At 39.3% G+C, this 27,683-nt stretch overlaps 1 protein-coding gene across 2 annotated transcripts in view; it reads left to right on the forward strand.

The window, feature by feature from the left end:
• PTPN21 (protein tyrosine phosphatase non-receptor type 21) overlaps positions 1–27,683 on the forward strand; it is a 63,032-nt gene that overhangs the window by 19,190 nt on the left and 16,159 nt on the right. The window contains exons 2-11 of one of the 2 annotated variants that reach the window (XM_024736334.1): positions 6,685–6,854; positions 10,301–10,398; positions 11,657–11,724; positions 12,525–12,595; positions 14,618–14,705; positions 15,091–15,179; positions 17,005–17,092; positions 17,792–17,871; positions 23,537–23,597; positions 24,829–24,913. In XM_024736334.1, coding sequence (XP_024592102.1) covers positions 6,685–6,854; positions 10,301–10,398; positions 11,657–11,724; positions 12,525–12,595; positions 14,618–14,705; positions 15,091–15,179; positions 17,005–17,092; positions 17,792–17,871; positions 23,537–23,597; positions 24,829–24,913 — 898 coding nt within the window. Of the gene's footprint in view, positions 1–6,684; positions 6,855–10,300; positions 10,399–11,061; positions 11,138–11,656; positions 11,725–12,524; positions 12,596–14,617; positions 14,706–15,090; positions 15,180–17,004; positions 17,093–17,791; positions 17,872–23,536; positions 23,598–24,828; positions 24,914–27,683 lie in introns of those variants that run through there. The other variant, XM_024736335.1, reaches the window with a different exon arrangement.

Genomic DNA, 27,683 nt, shown 5'->3' on the forward strand with positions numbered 1-27,683 from the left:
TTTTTTTTGGTTGCACTGCAGGCTTATGGGATCTTAGTTCCTCAACTAGGGATCGAACCCAGGCCCAGGGCAGTGAAAGTACACAGAATCCTAAACACTGGACTGCCAAATTTCAGTAATTTGTCATCTTTTAATCTGCTTTTAATTGGATAACCAGATTACTAAACTCATTACAAGTATGTGTAAAATAAAATTTTAAAAAGTTCTGTAAAAGAGGAAGGAGAAATTTCTTCTTTGTCAAGGGCATATACTTTATTGCTTTGATTTTGACAAATTTTTCATTACTCAAACACATTTTTGCTTATTCAGTGTTTTTCATTTATGTTCAGATAGTTGAGTTTACCAGGTATTTGTCAAACTGTACAAAATCTTGACCTAAGTATAGATATTAGAAAGTAGAAAATATAATTAACGCGTAGCTAGGTTCATCTATTTCTGGTTCATTTTTTTCCCCTTAGACTTTTTCAAATACACTGAATATGATGTATTTAAACATCTAAAAATAAAGTTTTAAAATTGTGTGTTTGAGTTTGATTTTGAGTGGTTCTGATCTTCAAAAATATCTTTTTTGAGATGAAATTCACACAACAGAAAGTTAACCGTTTCAAAGTAAACAATTCAATGGCATTTAGTACATTCACAATACTACCTCTATCTAGTTCCAAAACAATTTTATTACCCTAAATGAAAATCCTCTACCTATTAAGCAGTTACTCCCCATTCCTCCCTATTTCCACACCTCACAACCACCAGTCTACTTTCTGTCTCTATGGATTTTCTATTCTGGATATTTCCTTTAAATGGAGTTATACAACATGTGACCTTTTGTGACTGTCTTCTTTCACTTAGCGTAATGTTTCTGAAGTCCATCCATGTTGTAACATGTGTCTACTTTTTAAAAAAATGATTGAATAATGTTCCATTGTATGTATATTCCATAATTATCTTTTCATCTACTGATGGATATTTGGCTTGTTTCCACCTTTTGGCTACTGCAAACAGTCCTGCTATAAACATGTGTTTACATGTATTTGTTTGAGTGCCTGTTTTTAGTCCTTTCAGGAAAATATATAGGAGTGGAATTGCTGTGTCACATGGTAATTATATGTTTAATTTTTTGAGGAACTGCTAAATTGTTTTCCATAGCAGCCGAACCACTTTACATTCTTACCAGCAATATACAAGGGTTCCAATTTCTCCACTTCCTCAGCAACACTTATTTTCTGTTTTAAGTTATAGCCATCCTAATGGGTGTGGAATGGTATCTCATTGTGGTTCTGGGTTGGTTTTCACTACTGGTGATTGAGCATTTTTTCATGTGTTTCTTGGCCATTTGTTTGTGTTCTTTGGAGAAATATCGAAGTCCTTTGCCTGTTTTTAAAAATGAGTTGTTTGTCTTTTTGTTGTTGTGTGAGTTCTTTATATATTCTAGATTCTAGACCCTTATCAAATATATGATTTGGAAATATTTTCTCCCATTCTGTAGGTTGTCTTTTTGCTTTCTTGATTTGGTTCTTTGATGCACACAGTTTTAAATTTTGATGAAGTTAAATATGTTTTTCCCTTTGTTGCTCATACTTTTGGCATCATATCTAAGAATCTGTTTCCAAATTCAGGGTCATGAAAGTTTACTTCTATGGTTTCTTCTCAAGAGTTTTATGGTTTAGTCCTTACATTTAGGTCATTGATCCAGCTTGAGTTAATTTTTGTATATGGTGTGAGGTCAGGGTCTAGCTTCATTCTTTTGATTGTGGATCTTTAATTGTCCCAGAACCATTTGTTGAAGAGACTGTTTTTTTCTCCGTTGAATAGTCTTGGTACTCTTATTGAAAATCAGTTGACCATAGATACATGGATTTATTTCTGGACTCAGTTCTATGTCACTGATCTAAACGTCTCTCCTTATACTGGTATCTCACTGTTTTGATTATGGTAGCTTAGTAGTAAGTTTTAAAATTAGAAAGTGTGAGTCTCCCAACTTTGTTCATTTTTGATATTGTTTTGCCAATTTGGGTCCCCTTGCAGTTCACATGAATCTGAGGATTGGCTTTTCCATTTATGTGAAAAAGGCTCTTGGAAGTTTGATACGGATTGCATTTGAATCTGTAGGTCACTTTGGGTAGTGTTGCCATCTTAACAATATTAAGTGTTCCAATCTGTGAACACAGAATATCTTTCCATTTAATTTCTTCCAGCAATGTTTTGTATTGTTCAGTATACACATCTTTTCACCTCCTTGGTTAAATTTATTTCTAGGTATTTTATTCTCTTGGATGCTATTATAAATGGAATTGTTTTCTTAATTTCCTTTTTGAATTTTCCATTGCTGGTATATGGAATTCATACTGATTTCTGCATGTTGATCTTGAACCTTGCAACTTTGCTGAGTTTTTTGGCTCTAGTAGTTTTGTTGTTGTTGTTTGTTTTTTTTGGTAAGGGCTCTTTTGGGATTTTTAAAAATATATAGGATCATGTCATCTGTGCATGGAGATGGTTTTACTTCTTTTCCAGTTTGGACGCTTTTATTTCGTTTTCTTACCTAATTGCTTTGGCTAGAATTTCCAGTACAGTGTTGACTAGTGGTGTTGAATATGGGCATACTTGCCTTGTTCCTGATCTTAGGGGAAAAGCTTTCAATCTTTTACCATTCAGTGTGATGTTAGCTGGGGATTTTCATAAATGCTTTCAAGAAGTTCTGTTGTATTCCTTGTTTGAGTATTTTGATCATGAAAGAGTGTTGGGTTTTGTCAAATGCTTTTTCTGTGTCAATTGAGTTGGTTGTTTTTTCCCCTTCATGTCAATAATATGTCACATTGATTGATTGTTTTATGTTGTACTCCTGGGTTGAGTCCCACTTGGTCATGATGTATAATCTTTTCAGTATGCTGTTGGATTCGGTTTGCTAGTATTTTGTTGAGGATTTTTGCACCTTATTGTTTATAGATCTATTGTTTATAGATTTATTTTATGGTGGTGTCTTTTGTCTGGCTTTGGTATCAGGATAATGCTGGCCTATAGAATGAGGAAGGAAATGTTCTCTACGTATCTTTGATTCCCTCTCCCCCTTTGTTTTCTTTATGGATAGGTTTAAATTTTTTTGTGGGGGGAGAGAATTAATTATCCGGCTTCTCAAGGTTGTCATCCAAGACAAATACCCCAAAGTGGACTTATACAGAAAATTCTATGCCTGACGAAATTTAATCACAACATTTTATTGCTCAAACTCTACGTACTCATCTTAGAAACAAACCATATTATATTATAAAATCTCTGGAATCAGATGTTGTTATTTCAGTATGTATGTGTAGAAATTCTAAGAAAGCATTGAGTCCAAGGGTTATAATATTATGAGATTTTAGTTACTCATATGTATATAAACATTTCTTGGAGCAATTTTAGAAATATGATACCTCCTTGAAAGTATTTACAAGATATAAACTTTATTTTGGCTAGCCTGAACTACCACTTAAGAGAGAACTTGAACACAGGGACAGGTTCCAAAGCAAATACTTTACTACAACATAAAGTGGGTTAGTGTTCAAATGTCTAAAATCTTAGACTTTCCTGTGACTAAAATAGCTAATCAATAAATAATTTGCCAAATCTATATTCAGCTGTTTGCACAAAGTTCTTGATACTCCTTTATAAGGTATATAATTTGTAAATACAAAAGCTAATTATGATGCAATTTTACAAATGTACTTCTTGATTTTCTATCCATATGTGGCATAATAAATGCATTGCTATAATAAATAAACTTAGCAGATTTTTAAGAGTTTATTTCTTCTAGAATGTGCTTATTTTTAGAATGCCAGCAGTTTATTCAGATATTTTTGTATATCATGATCAGTTCACAAAAGATGCAGCCACAAATTATGTAATAAACCTATAGTTTTATAATTCTATTTATATTTTTGTGTTTGGAGGATTCAGGCCCAACTAGATTTAAAGGGAAGGGTAATGTTTACAAAGAGTATTTTTAAGACCTTTTAATTTTGATTAAAAGTGATATACCATTATGACCAAAACAGTTTTAGATTCTAAAGAATATCCAGTCTTCTGTGTTTATGGCAAAAAATAAATATTTATTGAATTAAGTGCATAGCAGTGGTATGTTTTATAGACCAAACATGGTACATGCAGCCTAGTTCTAAAATAGAACACAAAACATAAATACAATGAACAGAAATGTATTGTGTTGTAATCAATCCAAATAAATGTAATTAGAAAAGTTTTTTTTGTCAGGGTCTTTAATCGATTTTGTTGATGTTTAGCAGAGTGGGTGAAATTAAATAATCTTTTATAAATATAGTGGTTTTCTAGTGGCAAAATGCATTCATATGTGTTTCACATTTAGGTCTCATGATGGAGTTATGAGGGAGGTATTACCTTATTTTACACTTGAGAAAACCGAATTGTACTGATTGACTTTTCCGCTTCACAGTGAGCAAGTATTGGAAATTAAACCCAGGACTTTGGACTTTTAGCAACATCTTCTTTCTGTTACCAGATTTTTCTTTTCTGTAAGTTGCAGTTCAGAAGAAAGAAGGAATAGGAATAGTACCTGTTTTCCAAAAATGTGATACTATTCTTTTCCTACAGGTAACATATAATTTATTTTATAAACATAATCATAACTTCAGAAAATAACAACAGTAGGACTCAGACTTTGTGCTGTATTACAGTGTGTTTGGATTTTCAAAAATAATGATTTCCACACAGCTTTTCAAGGATAGGTTGTTCATACGACTATCTCCTACGTAACACTGGAGGGGGGCGGTATGCTGTAGTGCAGTGATTTTCAAACTTTAAAGGGTACGAGAATTACTTGAGAGTTTAATAGCTCTGTAGGGCTCACTGCTCTCCAGGTAATTCTGGTTGAGGTGGTCCAAGGACAGCACTTGGAGAAACACTGGTTTTAGAGTTTAACACACACAACAAGTATCTATTTGATAAGGTAATGGGGGTGATTTAATCTATGATATTGTTCTGGTTCTTGGAACAGAACCTGGTCCAACATAGTAGATGTCCAAAATATTCCATTCGTATGTGATGACTTGGGTGGCAACTGAGAAGCAGGAGAATATTCATTCTTTCATTCAAAATTTACTGAATTCCTGCACTATTCTAACTGTTTGTGTATAAAGGGAAAATGGATACATTCCTCACTCTTGTTGAGTTTCTTTGATTAATAGACTCATTTTAAAGGTATGGTTCTTCCTTTGTAAAAACTTGTAAGATGAAATTATTAATATTGAGGACATGTTTTGTTTTGTTTTGTTTTTTGTGGTACACGGGCCTCTCACTGTTGTGGCCTCTCCCGTTGCGGAGCACAGGCTCCAGACGTGCAGGCCCAGCGGCCGTGGCTCACAGGTCCAGCTGCTCCGCGGCATGTGGGATCTTCGCAGACCGGGGCACGAACCTGTGTCCCCTGCATCGGCAGGCGGACTGTCAACCACTGCACCACCAGGGAAACCCCCTGAGGACATGTTTGAATATTGAGGTCACTTTTTCTCTGTAAATTAAAAACTCATTTTTTTGAGGATTACAGGTTAAAGAAATGGCCTGAGTGTTAGTTCTTGTTTTATTGTTGCTCTAAAGCTATATTATCCAGTATAATGGCCACTAGATGTTTGCGGTTATTTAAGTCAGTTAAAATTAAGTAACACTGGGGACTTGGTGCCTCAGCTGCACTAGCCACATTTCAAGTCCCCAGTAGCCACGTGTGTGTTATACTGGAGAGCGCAGATACAGAGCAGTCCCATCATCGTAGGAAGTTCTATTTGACAGTGTTGCTCTAAGAATCTAGAACAAAGCAGTGATTTTTCCATTGCCTTGATCTGTAAATGGATTTTTGAGGTAAATATTAGCAGTGGCCTGAGGCTGTCATTTCAACCCTTAAGTGCATGAACACTTTTTCAGGTGGACGAGGCCCAGGGTTAGGATTGATTTACTAGAACAGTTTATTACACAGCAACTAAGATTTGAATGCTCATATCTGGATATTTTTCTTAAACCTCCGAGTAAGACACTTAAGTTATTTTACTGCTTTAGGTATATAGCTTTTCTCATGGTGTGTGTGTGTGTGTGTGTGTGTGTATGTGTGTGTATTTACCTCCACAGCATTACAGTTGCTTAAATTTGTATCTAGTGAACTTTGCGGGGGGGCAAAGAAAAGTTGCAATTACATCTTTATTACTAGAATTTTTGGTATTTACATGAAATAATTTATTCATAGATGCCAAATTTGAGCGTAGTGACAAGTTGGATTAACACTAGTCAGAATTCAACTAGGTCAAACCCCAGTTACGCTTATTATAAAATATTAATTACGGTAATGTAGTATTTTGATAATTTAAAAACTAAACATTTTACGTTTTTTTGTTGAACTTATGTAAAATCCTGTAGCACCTGCTGCATTCTGATGTCTAGACATTTTTCTATGCAGGGTTCAAGAAACAGTCTGCAAGCGTAACCGACTTTTTGCCTCTATTTCCTGAATGAGTATCTAGTTAGAGATAGGTCTTGCCTCCTTTTTTTTTTTTTCCCCCTTCGGCTTTTGCTGTGGTCCCTTTCTGAGAAGAGAAGCAATAGGAGACGGTCACTTGGTCCCAGGTCATGGATTAGAGCAATTAAATCCTTTTGTACATTTCTGCTTCCTTCAGTGATTCTCCCTCTTTCCAGATCACTTACTTCAGCCTCTGGTACTACAACAAGCAAAACCAGCGCCGGTGGGTAGATTTGGAAAAACCTCTAAAGAAGCAGCTGGATAAATATGCATTGGAACCTACCGTCTATTTTGGAGTGGTGTTTTATGTGCCTTCAGTTTCACAGCTGCAGCAGGAGATTACCAGGTAAGAAATAATGTGCTGTTTGTTTCTAGGAAATCCAGTGAAATTAAAAAGGTGAAATTAAGGTTGGAGTCAGGAGATAAGGCTAAACTTTGCCCTCTCGCCCCTGCAGTTTTAGCCTCAGTATTACATGGAGGTGCTGGTATGTGGTGTGTCACAGTGCTTTACTGCATGTTGCATGAGTTATGGGTTCACTGGGCATGAAGGAATGATTCAAAGGAAAAATGATGTTTTTACCCTGGCTGTGAACTCTTCTTGTAGTGATGTCACCTTTAATGTTTTTGTTGAGTTTTTTCTGACCTTTGTAACAATGAAATGAGAGAGGAGATTTAAAAAAAATTGTCACAAAATCTGCGTTTACTCCTCAAGGAAATGTGTGGAAGGGTCCTTCTAATTCTGACACCAGTAGCCATAGTATTCTGTACATAGGTGTGGGGCAAAGGGGAGGTGGGGGAGGTGTTTGAGATCAGAAAAGTTTGGCCAGTAAGTGCACTTAAAAGGGACAAAGGCAGCAAGGGTAGAATGTATTAAGGAGTGGGATAGAGGAACTAAATGTTCTTTTTTTTCTTGGCAATAACAAAAGAAAAAACAAGGGATCAAATTTGGATTCTTTTTTTTTAATTGAAGTGCAGTTGATTTACAATGTTGTGTTAATTATTTCTGTACAGCAAAGTGATTCAGTTATATATACATATATATATATATATATACATTGTTTTTTTAATATTCTTTTCCGTTATGGTTTATCATAGGATATTGAATATAGTTTTCTGTGCTATACAGTAGGACCTTTTTGTTTATACCAAATTTGGATTCTTGAGCCTGCCTTTCACATTCTTCAAAATCCACCACTACCGTATCTTTTTAACCCCATTTAACATTACTTTCGAGCCAAGCTGGACTACTTCTAGTGTGCTGAACATGCTGCATGCCCTTTCACCTTTGTGTCCCAAGACCTTTCTTTCATAAATATGTACTAGAATCCTGTTCATCTGATTTTAGTTCAAAAGGCACCTCCTCCATTAAGCTTCTGTGGTCCCTCAGGGTGGAATGAGTTTTGCCTCCTCCAGGCTATTCTAGAATTTGCTTGTACTTACGATGGCAGTTGTCACAGCCTTTCACTACAGTTATCTGTGTACGTATCTTTTCCTTAGATTTTAAACCCATGTTTTCTTTAACTTTGCCTTTTGCATAATATCTGACACAATGCCTTGCAGATAGTAAGAACCTGGTACTGCCCTGTGTTTGTGGAATATTCTTTTTAAGTACTGAGTTCAGAGTTAATTTTTGGAAGAAGGTGGATAACCAAAGAAGCTAGAAACAGGTTGTAGGGATAAGCATGAACTGGCTATGAAACAGATCTGAGACATAAATATTGAAGAGAGAAGTAGAAGCCAGGAGGAATAAACAGTGACTGACCACTCTGACTCATTTATTTAAACATTTATTGAAGATATAATATGGTATGTGAGAATTATATTGGTTACTGTGGGAGATGAATATATAAATGGATATGCTTTACTCTTACTCTGGAGGAGTTGCTCACAATCTGGTAGAACTGACAGTCTATGTAAATGAACAATTACAGTATATTATGATAATACATGCTTTAATTAAAGCACTGGATTCCTAGGGGTGGGATGTGGGGAACATGAACAGGGTGTAAAGAAGTTGACTTTTCACTTGACTTTACAAGTAATTTTCTAGTTAGAGGGAGTAGCTTGTGCAAAGTAGGGGGATAGTAAAAGCAACTGATGTTTCCAGGAAATTTCAGACATTACTTCGAGGGGTGAACGGAGACTTGAAAAAAGGAATGTCCTAGTCATAAAGTCATAGATCAACAGGGGCAGACATTTTTGAATTTTAATGGATGGGAATGATGAAATGTGCATTTTACAAAGCACCCATCATGGAAGGTAGATTATAGGTGACAAGACTATAGGCAGGAGACCAGTTAGGAATGTATATGCCATAATCTAGGCATTAGTCTAGAGGGTGGACCTGCTTTCCAGTGATTTAAGGAAAGAACCAAGAATATTTAGAGTGGAATATGTGGACAGCATATTGAATAGATAGACTTCTTTAGGTGTTTGAAAGGAGCTGCCTGGGAGAATGTTTCAAGGTTTCTTCTTTGACAAGATCTCAGAGCTACCAGCATTCTATTTGCTGATTGAGGGAAGTCTATGGGTTCTACTAGCAGGTGGAAGGGGATAAGTGGGATCTAAATCCTTGTTTAAAAGGATGGTGTTCTGGTCAAGCTTTTTGGTAACAAAGAATGGAAACCTCAAAGGTAGCTAAAATAGGATGATGTAAGGACATATGTAATGATTAAAAGGGTGGGCTCTCAGGGGAATTCAAATGTGAACTGTAACTGGGTTGAACTTCACAGATGTCAAACCTGGAAGAGATTCTGGATTCAAGATGGTTCTATAGACCGTATTGACAGAGAGTTGCTGGATCTTCGTTCAACACCGTATCCCCAGCATCTAGAACAATGCTTGATGCATAGTTGGCCCTAGTAATTACCTAAGTGAAAAAATAAGAGGAAGGCAGAATAAATCTTCACTATAGAGCTTATCGAAATGGAGAAGTGATACAGATGAAATACTGCTGACTGGCTGAAAGTAGATGATTGCTGATAATAATAACAGCTGTTTTTTAAGTACCAGCTATGTTCTAGTATTATGCCGAGAGCTTTACATATATTCCTTGATATGTTCAGCCTTGTGAAGGGGTGACAGTGCCCTCATTTTATTAGAGATAACTTAAACCCACAGATTATGACTTGCCCAAGTTCATGCAAAATGCTAAATCAGAGATCTGGAATTTAACCTAGGTCTGCTTGACTAAAGCTTGTGCTGGTAACTAATACCCTATACATTGACAACATAAACAGAAGTAAACCCACATCCCAAGAATATTAAGAAAGCATTTTAGAAACTATTCTTTTTGGTATTTCATCAAAGAATATTTTAATATAAGGCTGGTCTGAAATGTCTGGAACCATTTTTTTTCTGGCTTTACTCTCCAGGGCTAGGAAAGTCTTACATCACCAAGTTACGAGTCAGTTTCTAAAGTAAAAATTGGCCATTGATTCTCTATGTCTCCAACGAAAAAGGACAAAACTTAGAGATTTTTACAGGGTATAAGACAGATGACCAGCTGTCTTCTCGATGGTTGTAGCTTTCAGATAACTACAATTAAGGATAAGTGACTCAATAAATTGATTATATTGTGTGTGTGTGTGTGTGTGTGTGTGTGTGTGTGTGTGTGTGTGTGTGTGTGTCGGTATAGATATGGTCAAGGATGTTCCTGTTGTTCTTCGAAATCGTCTGAGCTTAAGGTTTTGGCTAGTTTATGCTCCTCTACCAAATTATGATAAAATGCATTGTGTCTCAAGTGGAGGTAATACTGATATTGACTTTTAAAAATTGACCTTTTTTTTATAGGTATCAGTATTATCTGCAGCTGAAGAAAGATATCTTGGAAGGAAACATTCCTTGTACATTAGAACAAGCAATTCAGCTAGCAGGCTTAGCTGTTCAAGGTAAATAATGGCACTTGATCATATAATGGATCTATCAGATTAAAATGTACGTTAAACAGAAACAGCAAGGGATTCTTAAAGTAACTGACTTTATAGAAAATAACTACTATAAAGTAGTTTTTTATATTAGTGAAATATTCTGTTATCTAAGGGGCTTCCTTGTGGGGGAAAAATGAGTTTGGATTACTTCAGTGAAATATGAGACTTCTGGAAGGTTAAGCATGTTACGTCAACAGAGCACACAGACCAAAAGTAGAGAGGAAATACACACATATGCACACGCACGTATAGCATTTAATATGCTGTGTATTCCTCTAGTTCAGGAACTTGATCTGCTGCTAGCTAATGTTTTCAGAAGAAAGATCAGCTAAACAATGTGGTTGATGAGGTTATGTTCGCTTGTACTTTAAGCGCACGTCATTTGTTTGGTTTCTCAGTTGTCCTAGGTTATAGAACATCGTCAATCATAATAGATAGTTCTGCATTTCACAAGTATTTTTGAATTAACTGTCATTTTTCACATGTCTAATCTATATGTATTTACATGTACGTAATATACTTTGGAAAGACTTCTGATGGGGCATTATTTCAAATGATAACTGGCATTTAATCTTGGGAATTGAAATTTAATCAGAAGAATCATTAATTAAGTTCCATCAGATATTAGCAGGCATGGAGACATATATCATTTCTAGACAAATAAATGCCTGATACACATGGAGCCACATTCCTTTTCAAGGTACTTTGAAGCTTCCTAAGTGTCGTCTTTGGCTTTAAGAGTTAGTTTTTCCTAAGCTTTTTGCTGAACTATCAATGTTTTGCACAATTAAAAATTTCTAAACAAATACATCTTGCTGTAACATATTCAGATGATCTAGTTCCTTTCCCTAGAAATAATCACTACCATGAATGGTTTGGTTTCTTCCTGACATTTTTCTGTGCATAAGTAAGCATACAGGATTACAAAGTAGGTTTTGTTTTTTTTTTAATGACAAAAAAAGAGATGGTTTACATATAGTTTGTAACTTGGTTTTTTTCACTTTATTAAAAGGCATTTTTTCCAAGTCAAGACACATGAATCTACCTAATTAATGTTTTTAAAAAGGTATTTTTAAAGTATACACTTTATAAGCTGTAAGGCAAATTTGACTTCTAAATCATAAGCACACCATCTTTGTACTGCATATTGAATTTAGTTCTGCATGTTTTGCTTCCAGTTAAGCATAACTGACATGTGAATATTTGTCATTTTATATAGCTGATTTTGGTGACTTTGATCAGTATGAATCCCAGGACTTTCTTCAGAAATTTGCCTTGCTTCCTGTGGTAAGAATTCTTTTGACATTGGGCCTTTTTAAAAACAATTTATTTCCATACCCTTAATATTCCCTGAAATGAAGTCCATATAGTAGACTTACTAGGCGGGAATAGAGTTTAAAAAAATCAATTTCCTCTTATAAACAGCTCAGGTGTAAATGCTTTGCCTGTTGTAGTCTTCTGGTCCTTGTAAACCCACAGAAACAGAAGGGTCTGTGGTCATTGGACTGCAGGCAGAGAAATTCATTTTGTGTTTGGCTGTGAGTCTAAAGAGAGGGACAGATTTCCAACTTCTGTGGAACCACATAGAGGTTTTGCTTTTAACTGAAGGTTCAAAACCTGACAGAGTTATGTTGAAATGGATTTGGTTTCTCATCAGCAAATTAAAGAGTAGATGACAAAAAGACACTGCCTTCTACAGTTTAAAGTCACTACTGATGGAACTGACAGGGAAACTGTGTGTTGGAACAACTACAGGAGGTGGTACGCTCTTCCGAGTGTCTACACAACCAGCCAGGGAATGCACAAGGTGTTATGTGCTGGGCTTGGAACTGGCTGATGATGTTACCAAACTGAAATAACTCATCTGAAACTTTCTCTGGGATGAATTGAGAAGGCAGGGCAAGTGTTTTGGCTCCTGAGCAGAAGCCACGTAATTCCTTAGAAAGATCATGATTATGTCCTTAAGCAAAGCTCGCACACATTAACACTAGCCCTAGTTTTGCCTGCTGGTGGCAAGAGTCAGTAACATTCCTTCTAAGAAATTTGGGTGATTTGTTTACATACTTACTGCAGTATGTTTTTTCCAGGAGTGGTTACAAGATGAAAAAGTATTGGAAGAAGCAACCCAAAAAGTGGCCTTACTGCATCAGAAATACAGGTAACGCTGAGAAGTGGAAATAGGTTAGAACTAATGCCTGTTTGAATTTGAACCATGCATCGACACCATTAAATTTGGAACTTTACTACTGCTGCTGCTACTACTGCTAGTTACCAGGAGCCAACCTTTGCAGAGCTCTCACAGCGTGCCAAGTGTTCTTATGAGCACTTACCCGTATTAACTCATTTATTATTCATTTTTTATCATTGATGAAACTGAGGAAGTGGAAAGCTGCAGTCACTGAAGGATGACAGTTCTTCATCCCATGTCTTAAAGGTTTTGGTGGTGACTCGGTCCTGCGTAGGTTAATGCAACATTAGGGAGACATGTTTTCTTTTGTGATGTGGCAGGTGTGATGTTTTCTTTTGTGTCCGCCCCCCTAGTCCCCCCGCTTACACCTTTGGAAGCTGTGTTTCTGTCCTCTGGGGGAGCTCTGCTGAGAGCTGTGGTGCTTATTGCCCTGACCCCTGCTTCTGGGCAGAAAGTGACTTTCTTTGAGAGTGAATCTGTATGTGTTGTCCAAAAACCCTGTCCTAGAGAATGCTAGGTTTTATTCTAAACCAAATACCACGCAGTTCCAAGTACTTTATATATCATTAAATTCTTATAACCATTCTTTAAGGTAAATGTTACTATCTCCTTACAGATTGGGAAAATCAAGCTCACAAAGACTAAATAACTTGCCCAAAGTTACATGTGGTAGAGGTGGGATTTGAACCCAGGTCTGTCTAATTATAACGTATTATTCACCCCCTCCCATTAAAAATAACCTTTTGCCTTTAATCTGTTTCCACTCAAATCCATACAGTCGTTCACAAAAGATTAATCTTCCTAAAATATCACTTTTGACTTGTCTCCCCTCTTCTCCTCAAATGTTCATGAATCTCTTCTTGCTTTCCCCCAGCCTAAGTTCATTACCCCTGGGATTAAAGGCTTCCCACAAGTTGGTTAAATCCTGCCATTCCAGCTTTACCTTCTGCTGTCCAAATGAACCTTTTTTTTTCAGCATAATTAACCCCTCAGGCACACATCACTCTATCTTTTGTTATTTTCACTCATTCATTTGTGCATCTCCTTAAAAGATAGTTTAGTGCTGTTATTCTGTATGAGGCAGAGTGCTCAATGCTGTGGCACAAAGATAAATAGAACAATGATCTGCCATCAAAGAATGTATTCCCTGCTTTGGCATCTTAAGGGATAGGCAGGACAGCCCATGGTAATAGTAATAGTAATACTGATAATGGGTACGGGGGAGAGAGGCGTGCACAGGATGTGGTGGTTCTACACAGAGCAAGGGCATCTGACTTAGACTCAGGGCAGTCACAGAAGGTGACAAAGAAGGAGTGACATGTAGGCTGAGTCTTGAAGGGTATTAGGGATTGACCAGGTACACAAGTGGGTGATAGGTATACCAGGAAGCGGGATTAGCATGTATAAAGGCCCGGAGGCATGAGGGAATGTGGTATATTCAAAGAAATGCTGCATTTGGGATGGTCGCAGTGTGGGGTGCCTTGTGGGTGTGGGAGAGCAGCAGAAGATGAGGCTGGAGAGGCACATGTCCATGCAGTTGAGTGCCTTCCTACCTACACACCCATCCTTGTAATTCTGTCACCGGAGCTAAAAAGGGTTTCCATCTTCTAACCCTCATTGCAGCACTTACGTTTGCAATTTAGTACACAGTGCTTAGTATTGCCTGATACTTTGGTGGTTTAGAAAGAATTCTAGCTTTCACTGAAGATTTTTTTAGGTGGTGGTTTTATTTCCTGCCTTTCCCCTTACCTGCCTAAAGTACAAGGGGTAGGATCTTACCTAACTAACCCTCAGCATTCAGCACAGTGCTTTTGCATGCAGTTGGTTTTCAGTAAATACTGATGCATTGATATAACTAATCACAGATGCTTAGAAACTTGAAATGTTTCTACTGTTTTATGACAAATTGATATGTAGTTTTTTTACAAAAGCTTTTCGTAAAAAATTTTTTTAGTTTTGTGAACAGTCTGACTAACTTCTTGTGGGTTGCAGAGGGCTGACAGCTCCTGATGCTGAAATGCTATACATGCAGGAGATAGAGAGAATGGACGGCTATGGAGAAGAGAGCTACCCTGCCAAGGTAAGCGTGGCACGAAGACTGGGCTTGCCAAAGGCATCTTAGTAATTCTGCCAGAAGAGCGGGGAGGCCCAGGGTTGCCCTGCTGTGCAAAGGCCAAAGAAACATAAAAGCTGAGGTCCTTGTGACCAAAATTTTGTAGTAAAACACATTCCTGTTTTGTGCTTTGTTCTTGGAAGTGCTCTTGAAATAGAGTTCCTTAAGGAGCCCAACTCTGTTTTCATATGTATTTACAAGATGGTACATTTATACCTTGCAGACTTTTTGCCTTCAGCATAGGTCTTCTGAACGTTTCCTACCTGGGACACAAGAGTAGGGAAGTAGGTGTGGTCATTGTGGTTCTTATGCGTCTGCTGCCCGAGTTTCCTTTTCCGCTTTCTCCTCTTAGGATAGCCAAGGCAGCGACATATCCATCGGAGCGTGTCTCGAAGGTATCTTTGTGAAACATAAGAATGGAAGGCCTCCTGTGATATTTAGGTATTTGTCTTACATCTTTCTGTGCACTTTCTGTGGCTGATATTGTTGGTGATATTTTTTAGTGATATTGTTGGCGATATTGTTGGTGATATTGATTTAGTGATATTGTTTAGTGATATTGTTGGTGATATTTTTTAGTACCTGTGCTAGTTATATCACTCACAAGTAAATCTCTCCCAAGGCCTCACTAGAAAATGGAAATATGCCCTCCCTAGAATAAAATAGCACCTGACTGCAATGGTTCTTTTTATAAGATACTTTCTTCAAACCAAATTGTAGAAAATAGTGCTTGTAACGATGGCCTGCTTACGAAATGCTTAAAAATGTGTGACCCTTTTCTTACCATATGAAGGTCATTCTTTGTCTTGGTGTGAATTTTTCATTTGAGCTCTGGTTTCCAGGGCTATTTCTTGTGGAAATTCTAGGCCCCTCTCTGATTCTAGTTTGTACCAAAATTCCTAAAATACCAACATCGAAAAAAATTTCAATTACTTCTTATAATGTTGGTTTTTCTTTTCTTGATTATAAAAAAGTGATACTATCCATTTGTGGAAATCTTGGAATGTATCTAGTAAGAAGGACAGAAAGGATATATAGCAACTAACAGTGCTAACAGTGGCTGGCTCTGAACAATGAGATTTCAGGTGATTTAAATTTCCTTTTCAGTATCCTTTGAGCCTTCATTTCCTTTGCTTTACTATCTTTTGGGCCCTGAATCCTCCATGGCGATTAGGACCACAGAGCGTGTACCCGGCTTGGGGAGTAGATCCCCACTCCTAGGCTGTGCTGCACTGGGTCAGGTGGCTCCCGTTTGGCGATTGCTCTCATGTCCCCAAGCTGCTCATCGTCTTCTGGACATGCTGAGCTGCAGGGTAGGGGGTGGAAATGGATCTGGCCTGCACCGGAAGGGCAGGGCCCTGACATTGGGAGACATCCCACTGGCTTCCTTTATCTCACTGGATAGGAAATTCTAAAATTGCCTTCTTTAATATGACGCTAATAATCTTTAGGTTTAACAGTTAAGCACCAAATTACTACAAATGAATTTTATTTTAAATTTAAATAAATCTAATATAATGGAGAAGGATAAAGAGGGATAGATTTTGTTCTTCCAGACCTATTTTTCCCTTTTATAAACTTATACAGTTACATAATAAAATGGAATATTAATATATAAAGTCTGAACGTGGTAAAATAGAGTTAGAAAGTTCCAAATCGGAGTTTGAATCCTGGTGAACACACCCAGAATACTTCACTCTTTGGATTGGAACTTTATCTTCACCCTGCTCCACCAGCTTTTCAGAGCAGCTCTCCTCTAGTTTTGTGCCTTATTTTGCCCTGTATACCTGCAGAACTTAACAGTATTTGTCTGCTTCTGTGTTCTCTATCAGCCCTACCCTCCATCTGTGCCCCTTTGAGGGAAGCACTGTCCCTTACTGATCTTAGTATCCTAGGACCTAACACAATTTCTGGTGTTATCGTAGTGGGTATCCTTTAAAATGTTTGTTGAATGAGTGAAGGAGGCATTGGCAACCAGCTGAGAGTGGGATATTTGATCAAATTAGTGCAGCCAATGAGGATAAATAGATTTTACATTTTAAAATACTCTGCCTTCATTTTAGTATACATGCTTTTACTTCTTGCCACTAGCTGTTGTCACTTCAATTAGAAAATGCACACGAGCTGATTAAAACCACTGTTTTCTTTCTAAAATGATAAACAAATAGTAGCTTATATATTAAGCTCAAAAAGGAAAAACTCATATATTCTCTTAGTAAAAAAACCTGAGCACTCACATTGCCATTTGCTCTTTGTTGTTCTTTAGGTGGCATGATATTGCTAACATGTCCCACAATAAGTCCTTTTTTGCATTAGAGCTGTCAAATAAAGAGGAGACCATCCAGTTTCAGACTGTGAGTAAACATTAGGAATCTGTATGTAATGTTTTTCCTGAAAATTAACACTTCTGTGTGTATGTGTTTGGGGGGCGGTAGGATTAAAATTGTATAGTATTTCATAGTTCTATAAAACATAAAATTTTATAATACTTTATAACGTTTTGTATAGCAGTACTTAGCAAAAATCAGTTGCTCAGTAAATACTGTTGAATGAATGAATGAGTCTTTGGATAAATACTATCTGATCATGATCTCTAAATTAAATTTAAGGGACTATTAAGTATGGGAGAGAGTAAACACTGGTATCTTAACTTCCACTGATAAGTGAACAGCTCTTTAGAAATACCATTTCACAGTTACTTTTACTCTCTTGACAAAAGCAATAAGTCAGAGTCATTTTGTTTAAAAATGTCTTTGAGTACCTAGCTGTCAGTAGTAGAAGTGGACATTTTCATAATTTAAAAATTTCTAAGTCATTTTGAAACTGTTTAATGTAAGAATCACACTGTTGGGCAGGCTTTTGTTTGTCTTCATAACCTGAGTCCTAATTACGACATTCATATGAGGGGTGCAATTTTAGAAAATGAGAGAATCCCAATGTGTGGAAAGTGACTTTGAAATAATATGGCACCCAGTTCTGTCTTGTTCTCAGATAAGCTCTGTATCAAGTTGTAGATGTGCTTTTGTTTACTTTGTGCATATTTTGTTTGCTAGGAAGACATGGAAACAGCAAAATACGTGTGGAGACTCTGTGTTGCGCGACACAAGTTTTACAGGTTGAATCAGTGCAGCCTGTAAGTATACTCTGCTCACAGAAACTGTGGGAGGTGATAAGCTTAGAAGTTTTCATCTCGAACTATAGTATATCGTCTAGAAAGGCCAATTTAAAAAAGGAAAAGATAACATTTTTATAATAATCTCTTTACTTTTGGATGTCAAAATTTTATTTCTCAGTTTTAGCTTTGGACCAACCTCTAATAACTACAGATATGCCTGTAAGATTTCTTTCAGCTAGTAACTAGAATTATTCTAATTCACGAAAGCTAAAATGGAATTTTTTTTTTTAAATCAACATTTTGAGTAAAAAAAAGGTTATTCAGCTTTTCAAGCCTTTTGAAGAATTTATACCCCTTCTTCCTAAGTGTACGTTTTCCTTAGCCCACATGGGTTTCCCCCTTCTGCTGGATCATTCCCATCAGGATACAAACATGCTGTAATATTTTACCTCTTAAAATTTTTCCTTCGTTCCCCATGCCCTCTAGCCATGGTGCCGTATGTCTCTTCTCTTCTACAGCTGATTTCTTCAAAAGAGTTGTATAATCTTGCTCTCTCGCCTTCCTTCCAGCCCATTTCCCCTAAGCTGCCACGCCACTGATGCTGCTTGTCAGAGTGACAGTGACTTTCACCCAGTGGTCATTTCAGGAGTTCTTTCACTTGACTCCTGGGCAGCACCGAACCTCTGCTCATCCCTTCCCCCCCGCACCCTGCTCTTCCTTGGCTGCCAGGACCCCACCTTCTCCTGCTTTTTCTCTTTCTAAGCCTATTTCTTCTCAGTCAGCTTTGCTGGTTTAATCCTCGGACCTCTTCTCATCTACACTTTGTTCTCTAGGGGATTTGGCTTGACCCAGGCTTCAAAGCAGCATCTGTATACTGAAGTGCAGCCGACTTCATTTCTAGTCCTGTCTTCCCCCTGAGCACTTGACTTGCACACCCTACTGACATCTCTACTTGGGTGCCTAACAGGCTTCTCCAGTTTGATATGCCTAAAACCAAACTCTTGATGTGCTCCTCTTCCTGCCCCAGAGTCTGCTTCTTCCTGCCCCGGAGTCTGCTTCTGTCCCCCATTTCGACAGATGGAGGCACACCATAGTCACTCAGGTCCCAAACCTAGAAGTCCTACTTAATTCCTGTTGCTCTTTCATCCCACATCCAATTCGTCAGACGTTCGCTCTGCAAATTCTGCCTTCAAAACATATCTAAATCTGACCATTTATATAACTCTTTCAGCTGATGACTTAGTGCTGGCTGCCATAGTTCTCATCTGGAATACTGCTGAAGCCGCCTTTTTTTTTGGCTGCATTGGGTCTTGGTTGCTGCGCACGGGCTTTCTCTAGTTTTGGAGAGCGGGGGCTGCTCTTCGTTGCGGTGCATGGCTTCTTATTGTGGTGGCTTTTCTTGTTGCAGAGCACGGGCTCTAGGCACGCAGGCTTCAGTAGTTATGGCACGCAGGCTCAGCAGTTGTGGCTCACGAGCTTCATTGCTCCGCGGCATGTGGGATCTTCCCGGACCAGGGCTCGAACCCGTGTCCCCTGCATTGGCAGGCGGATTCTTAACCACTGCACCACCAGGGAAGTCCAATAACTTTAATTTTTGTGGTCATTTCTTTTAAGGCTCTCAATCCAGACTGTGCTTAGTCACATTTAAAGTGATAATGATTCTGAAGTATTGATAGACTCGTTCTCATGGTCCAGATGGGCATTTAACGAAACCGCAGCAGGCCTGGAACTGGGCAGTGAATTCTGGACATCAGGTTCAGGCTGGGGTGACCAGTGGCTCAGGAGATGGACTCTGCATGCGTAGAAAGGAGGCCTTTGCTCCTAAGTGTCCCCTTCCCCGCTCCTCAGTCCTGATACATTGTCTAATGGTGTTTGGGGTGGCCTCATGTGAGTCCTCTAACCTTGACCTAGATGACTCTATTTTAGAATTTATAGAATGGCATGATCCATCTTCAGTCTTGCTCTCTCTCTCCACTTTCAAAGTACATTAGGTAACAGAATCATCTTTTTTATGTCACCCAAGCCTTAAAAATGTTAGATAACAACAATCTCTTTGCTTTTTAATTTATAAAATGGGGATAATGGGGGCTTTTACTTAACATTTCTTTAGGGTTGGAATAGGAATTAAATGAGGTAATGGCAGTCTCTCAGGTGAAATGACTTCTCTCGCCCTCTTCCCCACCCGAAGCCCCAGAACTGGTCATGCTATAATCGACCTCCTGAATTTATATGAGAAGAGCCTGGAAGGGAAGAGGACTCTTGAGAGGGGTCTTGGTATGGGAGGCTTTTCCCTCTCCTCTCTGGGGGGAGCGGGGGAAGGGGAGGTTGGTATCCCCCAACCTGCAAAGCCAAGTGGTAGAAGTTTCCACAGACTTTCTCTAGAGGGGGAAGTTGGATTTCTGTCACCAGTGGGCTGCTTGCTGAGCCTTGTCAGAGGGTTGGTCTGTGTTCCCTGCGGTTTAGGTGTAAACTGACTATGGGTGAATACGGCAGCTGGTCTCTGTTCTGGAGACTTATGTGATCAGGAGATTGACGGGAGTAGGCCCTCCTGGAAGGGGATGGGGTTGCCCCACTTCTTCGAGGCCTACTGCAGGGTTCGAAGAGACTGCGAGAGGCTTGGCAAAAGAGAGTGACCCCTATTCCGTTAAGGGAAGGTCATTAAGATCAACATTTCCTAGGTATTTCCACCATCCAACGTATTTTTTGTTCATCCAAAGCACACTCCTCTGCACTAGCTAGAAATATATAAGAAAGGAAGCTCACAAAGCAAAAGTCGGACGACTCTTAGCAATTCACAGCCTTTACAGCTCAACTGGAAATGCTTAGCCATGAGCATCAACTTCAGTCCTCATTCCCTATTTCATTCATTTATTCAGCAAACATTTGGCACCTTCCTTGTGTGCCAGGCACCGGTGGTACCATGGTGTGTTGTCTACCTCCATGGAGCCTACGAATCTGTTGAGGTTGGGAGGGGGTGAGACAGATAGTCAGCTGTTAGGGGCCTGTGCTCAGGAGTCCGACAGACCTGCCTGGTTCAAGTGCCAGTTCTGCTTATTTGCCACGTGGCCAGGAGCAATTTACTTAATCTAAGGATCAGTTTCCTCATCTGTAAAATCAGGATAACTGGCCTCGTTTACGGGGTTGGTGTTAGGATCCCATGAGGTAATCAGGTATAGCCTTCAGCACTGTTTTCAGTAAGTAATATCATTTGTTTTACTTGGGCTAGCAGCCTTTTCTTATTTTGTCATCTCCAGTACACGCATTCCAGTGGTTTTCTTTTTTTTTTTTTCTAAGTTCTTCAGCTGCCTCAGTGTTAGCAGCACCCATCAGCATAGTAACTGCCCCAAAACACAACCAACAGTTACACCATTTTCTCTTGTGTACTAAGTTTAGGATAGCTGATCTCAGAGCAAACTGCCTTTATAAGAATATTGGCAGGAAGAAAGAGAAGGTTAGAATATTAGAACTGATGGTGTGGCTGCCTGCGTCACAGTTTGGCAGGCGGAAGACGTAGTAGTTTGTGTTCAGCAGAAGTGGCCTCTCCAGGGGTCAGTGTCGCCTCCGTCCTGGGTGCCGCCAGCAAGGTGCCAAAATAGATCCTGAGCGTGGGAGTTGCCACCTGTGCTGCTAAGCTGTGCACCCTTGGATTTTGGGTTTAACACGCTTAAGTTTATTCTTGTTTCCGCTGGGCAATCCTGGACATGGTGTTGGAGGTTTCTATCACCAACCTTTCTCCCCATCTCTGAATTTTGAATTTATAGTACTTTAAAAGTTTGGTCAGTTTACTGAGTCTCTGGACTAAATATAAACTTCAAAGGACCCAGTTGGCCTAAACAATGGAGAATAAAGGGAAAGAAAATTTCAAGGCTACAAAATGCAGTGTCTTCAGATTCTGGACACGAATTTTAAGAATGTATTAATGTGCAGTTAAGGAGTGCTTAAGAAAAAAAAAAAAAAAAAGGCCCAGACACACCCTCCTGACTTGTTCCACTAAGAAGGCCTCCTCCTTTACTAATATATAATGCTTCACCAATTGATGCAGGTATTTTTGCTGTCTAATGGAATTAACATCCATTTTATTATTGTTAAGTAATAATTACTGGCAGAATGGGGAACATCCTTTGGGAAAGAGACATCTATTCTTTTTTTTTTTTTTTTGAGACATCTATTCTTCATCAACAATCTTAATACCTTCCAGCGATAATAAAAGGATATTATTAAAGAAAGCATTTAATCAAAAAAAGTCAACTCTTAAAAGCAACTGTAGCTACTTGATAAGCTCCTAATAATCAGTAAAATATTTTTAATCTCAAAAATCTTGTAAAAGTTAGCTAATATTTAGGGTTTGAATATAGGAAATCAGTTGTTAGAGTGCTAAGAATAATGTTAATTTGTGAGACATGAGGCTTGATATTATGGTAAATTTACTGATTAAATGGAGCTAGTGTTTACTTTGTGGATTTTCTAGCAATTAGTCCTTAGAACACTATAACCAAGGGTCACAAAATTTTTTTTTTTTTTTTTTTTTTTTGCGGTACGCGGGCCTCTCACTGCTGTGGCCTCTCCCGTTGCGGAGCACAGGCTCCAGACGCACAGGCTCAGCGGCCATGGCTCACGGGCCCAGCCGCTCCGCGGCATGTGGGATCTTCCCGGACCAGGGCACGAACCTGTGTCCCCTGCATCAGCAGGCGGATTTTCAACCACAAAATATTTTTGTAACTAGTAATTATGTGTCACATGCTCATGAGCTAGGAACAAATGGTCAAAGTTTTTCAAAAAGTGCTTTGACAAAATTACATCATCAACAAAGCCAAGAATCCTATGTGTTTAGGTTCCTAGATCTTATTTGCAATATAACTGACCACACATAAGAACAACAATAAAAAAATGTCTACCTCTGTTTTAAAAAGACTGAATTACCAAAGGACTTTTCTGTTTCTTGTTTGTGAGCTACGTTTATTCAAAGATGGAGCTTGCTGTGAATATCTTAAAATCTCAGATTATTTGACAAATATTAGTCGGCACTCCTGAATATTCTCATTCCTTTTTAAAAAGTACACTTAAAACCAGAGAGAAGTTTCTTGCTAAGAAAAGTGAATGGATTTATCACAGGCCCACCAAACCAATTTTCCTACTGTTTTGCTTTCTCTATCTTAGTTCTTAGAGGAAATATAGATTCTTAAGTTTCCAAAGTTATAACCTTATCTCTTCATGGAGGTGGTCAGTGCTGAGCCAGGCCTACAGGAGAGGTGCATTTGCACTGAATCTTGCTTCACTTGGGATGAGTTTGCGGCCCTCTGGCATGGCCTGTTTTCCCCTCTGCTTCTGATCACTCCAGAGGTTCCACCCAAATGGACCAGGGAAAGTTACTGCTGCCCATCCCTCTGGTGAAGGGATGCCACCAGAGGGATGGGCATGATGCCCCATGAGGCTCAAACACTGAAGTGTGGTCAGAGGGACCTGGGCATCAGGAAAGGGGCAAGGCCCCAGGTAAGGACAGAAAATCTCCTTTCTTTTCTCTAATTTATGATTGGATTAGTTTGTCTTTTGCTTTAGAAGATTTATCGTTTTACCTTCTTACTAACTTATTTTGGTAGAATTAGGAAGGTTATGTGTATATGAGTGTGTGTGTGTGTATATATATATATATATATGCTCTTCTCAAAGACGTCTTATTTTACAGGCAAACTCAGACCGTCATAGTGAACCCAATTAGGAGGAGGTCTTCTTCGAGGATATCTCTGGTAAGAAAGAAGGAAAAATAAAATTGGTCTTTTTCTTTTAGTTATGTCATCTTCCTTAATAAAATATGCTTTGAGCACTGTTAATTTTTAGTTCGAACCACAAAAGTGTGCTGATATTTGACCAAAGAAATGGTGATTTTCCATAGCTTAAGCCTAATATTTATATAATATATATAATATTTATTATACATATTTAAATATTAGGTCCAACCTCATATTAAAATTTTTGTGAAAATGATTCTACTACCCAAAGCAATCTACAGATTCAATGCAATCCCTATCAAACTACCACTGGCATTTTTCACAAAACTAGAACAAAAAATTGCATAATTTGTATGGAAACACAAAAGACCAGAAAAACAAATACCGTATGCTAACACATATATATGGAATCTAAGGGAAAAAAAAAAAGGTCATGAAGAACCTAGGGGTAAGATGGGAATAAAGACACAGACCTACTAGAGAATGGACTTGAGGATATGGGGAGGGGGAAGGGTAAGCTGTGACAAAGTGAGAGAGTGGCACGGACATATATACACTACCAAACGTAAAATAGATAGATGGTGGGAAGCAGCCGCATGGCAGAGGGAGATCAGCTCCGTGCTTTGTGATCACCTAGAGGGGTGGGATAGGGAGGGTGGGAGGGAGAGAGACGCAAGAGGGAAGAGATATGGGAACATATGTATATGTATAACTGATTCACTTTGTTATAAAGCAGAAACTAACACACCATTGTAAAGCAATTGTACTCCAATAAAGATGTTAAAAATTTTTTTTGACTATTAGCCAAGAGTAATCAGTAGATATTTAAAATACTAGATGATTTTTCCTAATAAGATTAAATATACTACATATAAGCTTCTTATGTTCAGTTGTTTATATAAGAATTCAGGAAATTTTTGCCTATTCCTTCTTGCTCTTAACTTTTTGGATACAGCTTGTTTTCTTGTGCTGTCTGATGTCTGATATCAGCGCATAGGGCTTAGCATTGCCGTTCTGGCACTGAAAATGAAACACTGAAATGATACACTGAACATGAAACACTGAAATGAAACACTGAAAATGATAGATATGGTAAGAGCTGTAGGGTCTTCATATTTATTTTTCATATATAATATGTTTGGCTGCTTTAGAAGTTTTTAATGGAGAGAAAGAAACCAGCAGAAAATTACTGTACACATATTACATAGGCAATGTGTTTTAATGCTGTTTCCAATTTTCCATTTCTTAGCCTAAACCCCAGCCCTATGTGATGCCTCCCCCACCCCAGCTGCATTATAATGGACATTATACAGAACCATACACTTCTTCCCAAGGTAAAGTACACTATTTCTGAAATGCCTTACAAAATTATTATGAATAAATTAATGAGGACTTGGAGATCTTGAAGCCAGGATAGTTTTTGGCTGAAGTTACATCCAGAGTTGTTGTCATGATTATAGCCAACCTGGATTCATAGAAGAAGCTGCCATTATAAAGTCAGTTTTTTGGAAATGGGTGGAAAATATTCAATATCAAATTTTGATGCTCAAATTTGGCCCACGGGCACTCCTTCAAGGTGGTTCCCGTGTCCTGTTAACACACCCCAGTAGCCTTTGAGTGCTTCCTTGCTTTCTAGCCTGGGATGTCCCAAGCTCATTTTGTTTCTTCCTCCCTGAGACCTTCCCACTGTAAAGTATTAAACGTTTTATTTTTATCTATTTACGTTCATCTTTCACTTGATGGGTATAGGGAGCTGTATTTAAACAGCGCCTCCGAAGCTAAATCTCCAGCATTCATTTTACAGACTCTGCCTACAGGGCTCTACTATAAAGGCCGAGGAGATTTATGCAGAGAAGTAATTCCATATCTCAAGAAGCTTGGAATCTAATAGTGGAGGATGAGACAAGTACACAAATCACTTAAATACAGAGAACATGATTGTTGTGATGAGAGAGAGCGAGCAATTGCTCATCATGTTGGAGAGACTGAGAAAGGCTTTTTGGACCTTGAAAGATGGGTAGATTTCCGTATGTAGAGAGAGGCAGTTCCTGTTGGGATTGCTGCTCCTGGTTTTGTGAAGGGGGGTTGGATAGTGAATGCATTGGCATAAACAAGGAAGAGGGTGGCTGGACTTAGTCCCACAGGGAACTGGTAGAACATGGTGTGTGAAGGGACCGGAAGGTGGGTGGTGACGCATTGCTGGTGCCGGGCCTTGTGTGTAAGATGAGACTTTCTGTGCAGTGCGACGGGTGGGTGGGAGGGGATGGATTGGGCTCTGGGTTCCCAGAGTGTCCCCCTCAGGATGTTTTCACCTTCTTCACGGTCTTCTCCTCCTTGCACGCTGCCCTCCTTTGGTTTTGTGACCCCAGCTCCCACCCACTTCCGGGAAAAGGCTCTTCTCTCTGCACTGTTAGTGTTTCCTTGCTGTTCATCCCTTTTCCTCCATCTGCAAGCATCCTACTATTTTTCCTCTCTTCTCTCTTCAAACTGCAGTTTGAATTATTTTTTTCTTTCATTTTTCACCCCACTTCTGAGAGTAACACGTGTGTGCTCCTTCTGCCTCCTGGTTACCCCTTTACTTCTCCTACCTTTGCTACTCTCTTCAAGCTGACCTCTCACGGGTCCCCAGAGCCCCGCACATTCTCCTTCCCATCCGATTCCAGCAGTCTAGCCTCTTGACAGACCTCTCTTCCCTGCGCTGGGCTCTCCCTCCTCCTGTACCATCGGTGTTCACTGCTCCCAAAGTCTGCCCAGGGCCTCCTCTCCCCCCGCGGGCTTCCGCAGCAGCCTCGTTTCATCCGTGGTTCGGGTTTCAGTGAGGATGACTGTCTGAGTTTCCCACCCCGTCATCACCGCTATGCTCCAGCCCCACATTTCATCTGTCTGACAACTGTTGGGGCAGTGAAGGGAGCTACTGCATGTGAGCCCTCAGCGGGCTACCCGGCTGAGTGGGAAGCACTCAGTGAATATTATCCACCATTACAGCTTACTGAAGACTGACATCCTGCATTTGAGCCCATCACTCTAGTCCACAAGTCCCTTTGCCCAAGTTCCTTACTTCTTTACGACGAAGTCACCCTCCTGGTTACTTGGATTCCAAACTGCATGTAATTTTTCTTTTCTCTTTTTGCCTTCAGTACCCCGACAGTTGCAAACCCTATTGCCTCTGATGAACTCCATGTAACATCTCTTCCATGTCCCTCTACTCCAGTTCTTTTTTTTTTTTTTTTAAACGTCTCAGTTCTTGCATCATAGCTGCTGATATCTTCAGTCTTCAATCCCCACTCTCCCTGGTTCACCTGACACTCAGCAGCCAGGCTCATCTTATCCCATCTCCCTGACGATCGTTCCTTTGTCTAGTGTTCAACGTTCTCTGTGATGTTTCTTCATGCTACTCTTCCTGTCTTATTCCCCACTGTTCTCTACCCTCTCCAGCTACCTGGTACTCCAGCCAGACCGAGCACGCCCTCTGTGCCTCGTCTCCCAGCTTTGCCCGCATTGCTCTGTCACCCACAAGGGTCCTTATCCCACGCAGCCTCCTGCCCACATGCTTCCGCCCAGTCAGGATGGGCTAGGCTGCCGTGTGGGAACAAATTCTAAACTCTTAGTGGCTTACACGGGAAAGCTTACTTCTTTCTCAGGTTACCCGTGTCCATCGTGCACTGGCAGGAGGGCTCTGCTCCATGTCAGCCTCCCCAGGGACTCGGGCTGGGGTCCCTTTCTATCTGGAATGTTGGGCACGGTGGCAAGGAGAAGGGAGCCTGGAAATTGCTGGGTGGGATCCGCGCGCACTCAGAGGTAGACAGCCCGGCTACTGATGAAACCCCACCCACATACCCCAAGGCCCCTTGAGGGCTGTATCCCCTGGGGGGTTGTTCTTGGTCTTCTCCCTGCCCCATCAGCCTGGCCCAATCTGGAAGCGATCCTTCCCTCCTCCGGACTCCTGTAACGCTTATCTCCTTTAATTGTCACACTTCTTCCTTGGATTCTGGTGATTTTGGTACACACCTTTCCCTTTATATTTATCTGGATTCCAGTCATCTTCCCCCTGTTAGTTCTCAGCATAGTCTTTTTTTTTTTTTTTTTTTTTTTTTTTTTTTTTAC

The sequence above is a fragment of the Neophocaena asiaeorientalis genome, unplaced genomic scaffold (assembly GCF_003031525.2).
Source record: "Neophocaena asiaeorientalis asiaeorientalis breed wild unplaced genomic scaffold, Neophocaena_asiaeorientalis_V1.1 scaffold152, whole genome shotgun sequence".
Lineage (NCBI taxonomy): Eukaryota > Metazoa > Chordata > Mammalia > Artiodactyla > Phocoenidae > Neophocaena > Neophocaena asiaeorientalis.